This window comes from Austrofundulus limnaeus, unplaced genomic scaffold (assembly GCF_001266775.1).
Source record: "Austrofundulus limnaeus strain Quisiro unplaced genomic scaffold, Austrofundulus_limnaeus-1.0 Scaffold2253, whole genome shotgun sequence".
Taxonomy (NCBI): domain Eukaryota; kingdom Metazoa; phylum Chordata; class Actinopteri; order Cyprinodontiformes; family Rivulidae; genus Austrofundulus; species Austrofundulus limnaeus.
The window spans coordinates 14,039-24,892 of NW_013954655.1; the positions used below are offsets into that span (position 1 = coordinate 14,039).

Consider the following 10,854-nt stretch of genomic DNA (forward strand, 5'->3'; position numbering starts at 1 on the left):
TCATTAGCACCTCTAGTAATATATTTACTGAGAAAAATGGTGACGTGTTCAATACTTATTTTACCCGTTGTATAATCCCACATGTTTACCATGTACACCCACTTGTTTCACACAGACAATAAGCTCTCAAATTCCACATGTAATCCCAGTGTTCCGATGTAATCCTATGTTTCACTTTTAACAGCCATGGTTTTACTTACTCCATCAGGTTTTGTGGTATCTGTCGTCTGGACACCTGCAACACCCTGATTGGTTGGTAACAGACTGGTCTCAGCTGCTCCTCATTCCACATGATGACTCCTGAGACTTTAAGTCTCCTCTGATGTTCAGATCTTTACTGGAACAATGTATCCCTTGTGTAGTTCAAAGTGTTTTCTAAACAAGTAATACTGTACTTTTTCATATTCTTTTGTGTTTTTTATCTCAGAGGTTCTCAAACTCTGCGAGGCATATCTTGGGGGTCCTCAAAAATTTTCACAAAATTGTTCATTTGTTATTTTAAGAAAATTCATACGGAGAACAATTTACTAGTAGAGCAAACATACTAAACCAAACGAAAGATAATATTCCCATAGCATTTAGGAGGTAAAATGACAATAAACTATTTTTAAAACAGCATGGGGTTTATAAGGGGGTCCCTGGAATTTTTTTTACCTTTGTAAGGAGTCCCCAGCCCCAAAACGTTTGAGAACCCCTGACGTCTCCTCAAGTCACCTCCCCTCCCTCGAGTCTTACTTATCAAGCTGACCGATTACCTGTTGCCTCGCCCATCACCTGGTCCGTCCACTCCCGCTGGAAACCCGTAAACTGAAAGACTGACTCAAAACTCAGAGGAATTTTCATCAGCACATTCTGATCATCTTCCTCTTCATCTCTACTGATACAGAGCACCCCAGTGTAGATGGTGTAAATAAACAGTCTCTCTGTTCCACACGGCTGCCTGATCCTTTCACATTCCCCTGAATCTTGGTAGCTTTCACACCCGTTTTTAAATGTAGGCTAACTCATAATTTACAAGTGTAATTTCCTCATTTTCACATTAACCATTTCAAATATATTATCCTAGGTTTCACATGTAATTCCACATAACTCATAAGTAATCCCATAGTTTTCAGGTGAAATACTATAATGTGGGTGCATTGCTCATGTACTTTATACACTCACCGGCCACTTTATTAGGTACACCTGTCCAACTGCTCGTTAACACTTAATTTCTAATCAGCCAATCACATGGSGGCAACTCAGTGCATTTAGACATGTAGACATGGTCAAGACAATCTCCTGCAGTTCAAACCGAGCATCAGTATGGGGAAGAAAGGTGATTTGAGTGCCTTTGAACGTGGCATGGTTGTTGGTGCCAGAAGGGCTGGTCTGAGTATTTCAGAAACTGCTGATCTACTGGGATTTTCACGCACAACCATCTCTAGGGTTTACAGAGAATGGTCCGAAAAAAAAAAAACATCCAGTGAGCGGCAGTCCTGTGGGCGGAAATGCCTTGTTGATGCCAGAGGTCAGAGGAGAATGGGCAGACTGGTTCGAGCTGATAGAAAGGCAACAGTGACTCAAATAACCACCCGTTACAACCAAGGTAGGCAGAAGAGCATCTCTGAACRCACAGYACGTCGAACTTTGAGGCAGATGGGCTTCAGCAGCAGAAGACCACACCGGGTGCCACTCCTTTCAGCTAAGAACAGGAAACTGAGGCTACAATTTGCACAAGCTCATCGAAATTGGACAAGAGAAGATTGGAAAAACGTTGCCTGGTCTGATGAGTCTCGATTTCTGCTGCGACATTCGGATGGTAGGGTCAGAATTTGGCGTCAACAACATGAAAGCATGGATCCATCCTGCCTTGTATCAACGGTTCAGGCTGGTGGTGGTGGTGTCATGGTGTGGGGAATCTTTTCTTGGCACTCTTTGGGCCCCTTGGTACCAATCATCCCTTAATTTACACATTTAATATCTCTAGTTTCACATTTTTTTTATTCATCATTAAACTTGGCAAATCCTATTTTTGCAAGGGCAGCCTGGGCCTGAAGGCAACCTATTGTACATGTTTTTGGTCTGTGGGGGAAATCGGAGTGCCCGGAGAAGATCCACGCAAGCACGGGACCWTTCAAACTCCAAACAGAAAGACCCCAGTTCTGAACCTGGGATCAAACCCAGGACCTTCTTGCTGCGAGGCATCAGTGCCAACCACTGAGCAATATGTTTCAAATATATTATCCCAGGTTTTACATGTGATTCTACATAACTCACATGCAATATAATTTTCAGATAATCTATGTCTTTCTGCAAGATTCCAACCTGGGCTTTTCTGATTCAATCACTGAAGAACATCCCTTAGAGTCAGAAACGGTCACACAGTAACAAATTGAAATCATTCAAACTTTATTCGTCACATCCATAGTTACAAAGCTCATAACTCTGATTGTCTTCTTTTGTTCAGAGCCCCATCATTCATCCCAAATGTTTTCAATCGATCACAAAATAAAAGGATTCTACAGGAACAAAAAATATTAAATTAAATCCAAACTCTTATTTCCCGATCAGTTTACAGATTAATCCTGAAGATATATAAATATAAAATGAAGGATGATGAGGGAAAAGACGATGGAAGACGTCACAGAAAATGAGCTTTTGTCTACAGTTTTTTTAACTTCATTTTTCATCTTCAGTTTACATTTTAACACAAAAATGTCCAGATGTTACTGGAGAATACCTTTTAAAACAAAGTCATAAAAACAAAAAACATTATAGGATATTATAGCATTTTTCAAAGGCCCTCTGTCATTTTAAAATAATAGTTCCTTTTAAATATTACATGACAATCACTAAAACACTCACACAAAGAAGCAGAGCATCAAATGCTTTGTTTACAGTCAGAAGAGCACTTACAGCCTCTCACAGCCTGTGAGAAATGGATTATAAATTAACACACATTCTTTCAAATGGATCCCAGTCAGTCACCTGCTTAAATTGTGTTTTCTTCATTTACCTTGATTTAAATGACAGCCAAAAGATGAACCAAAACACCATTTTGCCAGCATCCAAAAGCAGATTTCTCGGCAGAAAATCAAATCACACATTCTGGCAGTACCTGATCTTCAACTTTTTGTGAAAAAAAAAAAAGCCCAAAATGTTCAAAATTACATTTATGACACATTATGAACTCAAATCTGTAAAACTGACAAAAATTTTTAAACTCATTTCCAACGTTTCTTTTATTTTATTGCAAAATGTATATTGTTCCAAAGTCAGTAAGTTACATACCTGACGTCACAATTTTCATAGTTTTCTTTAACAAATAAAGAATGTTTGACTAAAAAGACTTACATTAAAGTTTAATAGTTTTGTGCAAATATGCCATGCCAGGAATAAAATAACTAAAAACAATATTCACTCATTTCATAATGACTCATTAGTGTCCTATTGAAATATTTGGATCTTTAAAAACAATGCTTATATAGTGTTACACACATACATACCATAAATTCAGTGTTGCAGTTTCACAGCATTTTGTTTTAGTGTTCATTTACAAGAGATTTACAGGTGGTTGAGGAAAAAAATTCAAGAGTTTCACATGAATGCAAAACATGTTTTTACACAGCAGCTGATTTTTAAATGATTTAAAATACAGCAGAGATAATTATAATTTAGAAGGAAAAAAATGGCTGGTAATGACTGCGTTTTTCTTATTAACAAATCCCACAAATGCTAATAAAATGATGAATTCACCTTTTTATGCATCATCTGTGCACAAAGAGCCACTGACTATATCAAAACGTACCAGATGTGTAGTATTCCACAGCTGTAAGTAGTCCCCCCCCCCGCCCCCACAAAATGCAGTATTTACCAATAAGTTCCTGAGTGTCACAGAATTAGAAACTGAATAGAGAATTTAGTGGCTTTTGATCTTTTCCTGACATTAATTTAAAGTAAAAAAAAAAAAAAAACCAAGCCTCAACCTGGTTTAACAGTGTAATGTACCTCAGAGAAATAAAACACAATGTATTCAAATAAATAAAATAAATCGCTGTCGTGCTTTCAAAGCTGAGGTTTCCTTGTATTTTCACAAAAGTTTAGTCTGAGTTCACAATCTTTGTCTTTCATGTGAGTTTTCTTTGCATCAGTCACAACACCTCGGTGGTGGGCACAGTTTGACTAAGACGCTAACAGCGGAGCTAAATTTTAATTTCGCGATTTAGTGTTTTTGCTAACTTAGAAAACATTTAGCACACTTAGCTTCTGCTAACTAATTTTTCCCGCTAAATTATAACTATGATAGATTACCTGACTGTTTTGGTAAACGTTCAGTTCAATGCAGCTTACCAAATAGAAAAGAATAAATAAATTGCGCCAGATTTTGTGATAAGCTGTGACTGGTCAACACAGAGGAAGCTGAAGGACGCTATTGCTGACTACGTCACCTTACAAGACATGATTGGTTAACTCGACACAAGGGCGGGAAGTTAAAAATATGTTTTTTTTTTCACTTATGGCGTGCTCATGTTACTGTTGCTAGAAGAACCTATGGATGAACTGCATGCAGACCAGTCTACAACAATGGCTGTAAGGGATGAGGCCAAATTGCCACAAATGATCCTGCCTTCCTCAAAAAAATCAAACCAACAGAATCAAACTAACAGCAGGTTTGTGTCAGTCCCATCAGTCTTCAACAGGAAGGAGATGAAAGTGTTTGACAGACTGAGTGGCAGTCATCTTAGCAGTTATCTTTAGCTTCTGTTAATTACTTCTCTGTTTAGCGATTTAGAGCTAGCAGAGCTAAGGTTCTTGTTTAGCAGATTAGTGGTTAGTGAAGCTAACTTTTTGGTTAGCTGTGCCCATCACTTCTTCATCTAATCCTTTGATAAATATACTGATATTCTGCAGTATAATACACTGTAACCACAAAATGGTTGTGTGGTTAAGCTCAGGAGACCTGCAGTTGTCAGAAGTGGTCTCTGTGCATTATGTGAAACATAAATATTTGATACAGTTGTATGTTTAATTCAGTCTGCACTGCCTGAAATGGTTTGTAGAGCATGTATAAGATCATTACGAAATTTTAAATAATGTTTCAAACACAAATAAAACAAATAACAAATAATACCTACTGTGGCTTTGAAAAATTTCCACACTTTTTTTGGTATCACACTAAAATGGAAATGGAAACTAGGCTTGGGCCAGATAGAAGTACACTTGTTTTACAATGTTACATGGTCAAAATTTGGAGATCACCTAAGGGTATTTAATTATTCCTGTTTTTAAAACACATTTTTCTTCCAGTTGTAGACCTATGCACTGTAGAGGAGAACCCCCTTACTCCACCTACTGCTGCTGGCTGACAGTCTAAAGGAGGGAAAACCCCGTCCAACTTTTCTCCCGCTTAAAAAAGACAAAATTATAACCTTTGTGATATTTCTTCCATGGCTTAGCTAGGAGAAATGCAACGCTCTTTCATTTTATTATTTTTTAATGTATTATTTTGAAATAACCAGGAAACAAGCTACAAAAATTACCATGTCTAGAAGTAAAGCAAGAGCAGGCTGCAGGTTGCTACCATGCCTAATAATCCAGCTAATTCATTAGCTAAGATCAGTTTATCAGGCAGGCACACAATGAGGAGAAGGATAGACAAGTCATATTCTATATTGAGGTGACCAGATTTTCTATATTTATTTTGAGGACATTTCCAACTCAAATATAAGAAAGAATTTCTTGTTATATTAATGAACTTAGGAAACTGGGAGTTATAGTTTCATTAATTTTTACATATTGTAGAGACTTTGCTAGTAGGCAGTAATCAAGCTCGATGGAATTGAGTTTTGATGACAACACACTATCTCCACACGCCCTATCAACAGAAAAGTTGTCCCCCTTACACACCCAGGAAGTACGTCTTATGATGTCAACTTACAGTGAATAACATTAACCTGAACGACTAACCAACCCGAACATGACAACTAACCAGAACAGCTCATTTTAACACTCATAACATCTTAAAAGCCGTCACTATGCTCTGACAGATAGATATGAGACAGATAATCTGTGGGAAAAAATAAAGCTCCTTTGGCTCCTCCCAGATTATTTGTACATATAATACATTTGTTTGGTTGTTTTTTGCATGTGCAAAACAATCGTATTTTTGCTTTTAGTGATTTTACTTTCAGGACTTCATACTGGCCCATGCCTATAGGTGTGGGGGGTTATACTGTCAGAGTTCCTTTTAAAACCAATCACATTTTGGAGCATGATTCCAACCTGCATTTGGAGGATCAAACTTGGCCCTTAACTTAAACATTCCTTGACAGTTTTTAGAAAACATAACGTGTGACAAGGCACTGTTTTTCCCCAGGTACCTAATTGTTTAAGCTCATTTTTTTATCCTATATATTTTGTTCTCAACATTAGTGTGTTTTCACTTGGTCATTGTTTTTATAAAAAACATTGCATCATAAAATCCTTCAACAGACTGTAAACATCTCTCAAAGTAATCTAAGCCTGCTCTGTAGTTGTACTGGCTACAGTATAGTCCTCAGTCATGTTTGCCATTATGACACATATATACATACATAAAACACACAATCGGAATCACAATCCTAAAGACAACAATAATATAACTGGTTAAAAAAATATTAAAAACATGAAATACAGAAAACTATCCAATGGCTCACAGATGCACTTTCACATTTTCCTAAATACTCCAAACTTATACCTTAAAGTTATATAATACTAATCCTTCTTACAATAAATATAAAGATGAAAGCACCAAGCCAAGATTAGTTTGGGCATATTAAGATCTCAGCAGGTCCACAGGACTACCAGCCTTAAAGGTTATTACTTCCTGTTTTATCCTTCAATGCCTTGTGTTTTAGATTGAGCAGATTTTAATTTGTCAAATGTGTCCTTAATGCAATTTTACAGCAAATGTAAGGGCCACGATCTAAAAACATAAATATTGAAACAAAACAACCAACAGGCTTTAAGTGTTTCTCCTGTGTAGTTCAATGTTTTGTTTGAACTGCATGTGCTGAAGGATTGCTGGTTCTTTAATCAATCCATGATTTTCTTATAACATGAATTAAAATCTTATTGCAATAATACCCTTTCTAAAAAAGAACATCAAGTGCATGATGTGATCCAAGCTAATTGACTGAGGCAAACAGGGAGCACTAATAACAGATTGTGGTGTTTCTGTGCAGATAAAGATGTCTCAGTAGAAAGTAACAAAAAGGATTAGACTGTGAAACAGTGAAAAGGATGCTCAGAGAACCAAGGGAGGTCAAAGACTAAGGAAGTACTGTCTTTTAGACTGAATGTGGGCTCAGTCTCTTTGTGAGTCACGACCACAAAAGGTGGCCAAACTGAGCATCCAGCAGTATTTTTAGAGATAAGGTCTTTTTTCCCTGCCTTTTTGTCTACTCTTGCTCTCTGTTGCTTTAGGTTTTAGACTTTGTAAAGGAAGAAGAGTTGTTTTTGTACTGTTGGGTTTAATGGTTGGAGTAGAATTCAGTTCTGAAGGCCTGAAAGCCGATCCCCTTGTGCCATTACGTCTATCAAGGACTTTAAGTGGCATACGTTACCAAGACTGTTAAGGGGAGGTTAAAAAACAGTAAATAATAGTAAGTAATATTATACAATACCCCTCTGATGCACACAAAGATCACATTGTGCATTACTGTAGACCCAATGTCACTGGTTCCAAAATGCACAACAGATTTCCTTCAAGAAACCACTCTCACTTAAAACCCACTCTCTTACACTGCTGTCAAAAGACAGAAAAAGACCTAGTTCCAGTTCAGTCCCAGTGTTTTTTTCTTTTCTTTTCTTTTTGTATATTTGAAGTTTTACAGACCATAGAGGGAGGAGATTATAGCACAAGTTAAGATGTGGTTCCTTTTCTTCATTCTTTTGTTGTAACAAAGTTAATCTGAAGGATACAAAAAACAAACAAAAAAATTTTCTCACACATGATCTCCACAGGTACCATCACTGTYTTATGGTCAGGATAAGTGGAGCCATGCAGTCTTTTTGGGCACTCCTTTTATATTAAAATCTACAAGGCATTGGTGTTTGACTGTTTAGGCCCTGACTTTGATATTCCTTCACCTTGATTTGGGGTAAATTTAGACTTTGTTGTTGAACCAGGACTTTGAGCATTAGAGGGTGGTGGTTGGCTGCGATGAACCTGAGAATGACGAGACAGGGTTGTGCGCATAGGTTGTTGGGGTATATTTGACTTCTGTGAAGTCCGACTCAGTAAAATCTGATGGTGTCGCAGTAACTGGGAATGAAGAAGCTTTTGTGTGTAGGTGATTTCTGGCATGATAGACTTGAGGCAGAGCTCCTTAGCCTCATGGCTGATATTTACTGGCAGATCGTAACCAATTATGCCAACTTTCTCACTAGGCTGCCAAGGTCGAAGATCCTTGTTCCTTATCTCAGAAGCTGAGCGTGGAACTGGCATCTGCCCACCAAAACAGCTTTTAGTTAGCCTCTCTTGGGCCTGTCTAATAAGATCCACCTCCTTCGCCACACAGTCTAGACCCAGAGCTGACAGTTTGACCCATAATGATGCATTAAAGTAGTCGTAAAGGTATGCGTCTAATGAATTCCAGGAACGAATCTTTGCAGGGAGACTTGGTGACAGACTCTTTTTGGAACTTTCAACTCGCATGTTGAGCTTGACATACACAATGTCATCCAAATTCCAAGAAAGAAGATGACGAAGGAGAACTAGAGATTCATCAAAATACTCAGAAATCATCACCAAGGAGAACGTTTTTTCTACATCTGCCACAAAAGCTTGAGCATAAGCAACATCTGATGCTGGTCGATCTTTGTTGCCCCCCAAGTCGAAGGTCAAGGTATTACGTGCATACATAGAATCTGCCTCTTCTGGACGGTAGTACTGTAAGGGGTCGGCTAAGAAGGTCTCTAGAGAGCCATTAGGGACCCTTCGGAAGCTCCCACTGTGACGGCTGTAGTACGTGAACAAAGATTCAAACATGGAAGCTGGCTCTCTCAGGATTGTGATGTATATTGTATCATTTGGCATCAGGCGCTGCAGTGCAGTCTTATTGAAGCGCATGTGGCTGGTGATCATGTTGGGTGGTAGCGTATGTGGATGAACAAAGTGGGAGGAGAAGACTTGTGGGTAACAAAACTGGTGACCACAATTCGGTTTAGGCAACGCCATCGTCAAGTTGTTGCGCTCTGCAAATCGAAACAGTATGTTCTGCAGGGTGCTGCTGGCTGTTTTGTGGGTCTTGAGGAAGACAATATTGGTGTGCTTAGGCTTCAGACCTGGGGCAATCGGAGAGCGAAGTGTAGCGCATCTGAAGTGGTCAATGGTCCTTAGAACAGAGACAAATATATTAGTCAGAAGCCATTCATCCTGCTAACAGACACAGTTTAAAAAGTCAACAAAACAAAAAAATATGTCTAACGCAGTCAATTTATTACTTACATTTTAGAACATTAGAACTATTGTTAGTCTTGAATTTTTCAATGTGAGTCAATTTGTGATTAATGCTACTGTTTATCGTTAGATATTACACCCTGTAATATTAACTTTATAAAAGCTTAGATGAAGGTTATGAAGTACTTACGTTTTGTTATCTTTGACCCTTAGTTTTATTATAGCTCAATATACTGTAGAGTATACTGTACTGTGCATTGTTTTATATATACAGCGGGTAAAATAAGTATTGAACACCTAACCATTGCAGTTTTGCGAAAAACACCAATTTCTAAACGGTCGAAATTCCACCTCAACCTAGCTCAAAAACATTTTGTTGAAAAACGTAATTTTTTTCGAAATTGACGTGTTTTCATTGAGCAAATTTATTTTCGAAATTCTAATTCGCGCATTTTCATGGTCAATGGAAACGCAGCTAGTGTTTCATGGGGGGACCTTTTTCCTTGATATGCAGGAAATAGACAGAAGCACAAGGCAAGCTAGTATCATTGTTGGAGGTGTTGAATGTAGCAGAGATGTATACAGAAAGCATGTAAATAAAAAAAAATTGTGCTAAAGGGGTGGTTTCTGATGTGTGGATGTACTTTGGCTTTAAATGAGGACACTTGAGTCAATCATCCCTTGCAGACACATTTGCCAGAGGTTCTCCCTACAAAAAAATAAGCAAGTGGTGGGTTCTCGAAAGCCTGTAATATTTGTGTGGACATGGCATTGTAGCAGTCACTTTATTGCAGTGATTTTCCTCTCTATCAGTAGAAAATGTGGTTAACACACCCAGGTATGCAAGTAACGAACAAAACCGTTAAATACTGTGATACAGGTATAACTAGTAAAAAAATGTGCTATAAAATTTTTGTCATACCGCCCAGCACTGCTAGGAATTTGGGAACCTTTGCAAACATTTTGAAAACTCCCTAACAAGTGTGAACCACCGCCTTTGCTACAGTGTAAGAGACGGCCAAATGTAAGCTGGTTTTATAGCTTTGAGCTTCAACAGGTCTGTCCTTCTTTGCAGTCTCTGCTCTTGTTGCCACTGCAAAATCTCAAAAGTTTGCGATGGTAATAAATGCATAGTGAATTTTTCTTTATTCCGACAGATTTGTGTTAAATAATTCGTGAAAGCTAATAGACAGTTTAAGTAATTTTACAAGGTAGTAATGTAAACTGATTAAACTCTAGATGATATCTGAGAATTGGTCATGGTGCAAGAAAGTTGTGATGTCAACAATAGCGAGAGTTCAACTAGATACTGCACAGCGGTAACATAATGACCCCCGCATGCACAAATGCACCAGAACTCAGAAGTCTTTATTCCTAATAAATGTCATGGTATTAAGTGCATCCCAAAATTGTAGTGGTTTGGGTGGGGG

At 38.0% G+C, this 10,854-nt stretch overlaps 1 protein-coding gene across 1 annotated transcript; it reads right to left on the bottom strand.

Annotated features, from left to right (window-relative positions):
- Positions 1-2,374: 2,374 nt before the first annotated feature.
- Positions 2,375-9,359, bottom strand: LOC106537337 (galactose-3-O-sulfotransferase 3; the record flags this gene model as incomplete). Its single annotated transcript, XM_014034720.1, is given in 1 exon segment — positions 2,375-9,359. A coding segment is annotated over 1 exon segment (1,300 nt), but the record flags the coding sequence as incomplete, so codon positions are not given.
- Between the last annotated feature and the right edge of the window lie 1,495 nt (positions 9,360-10,854).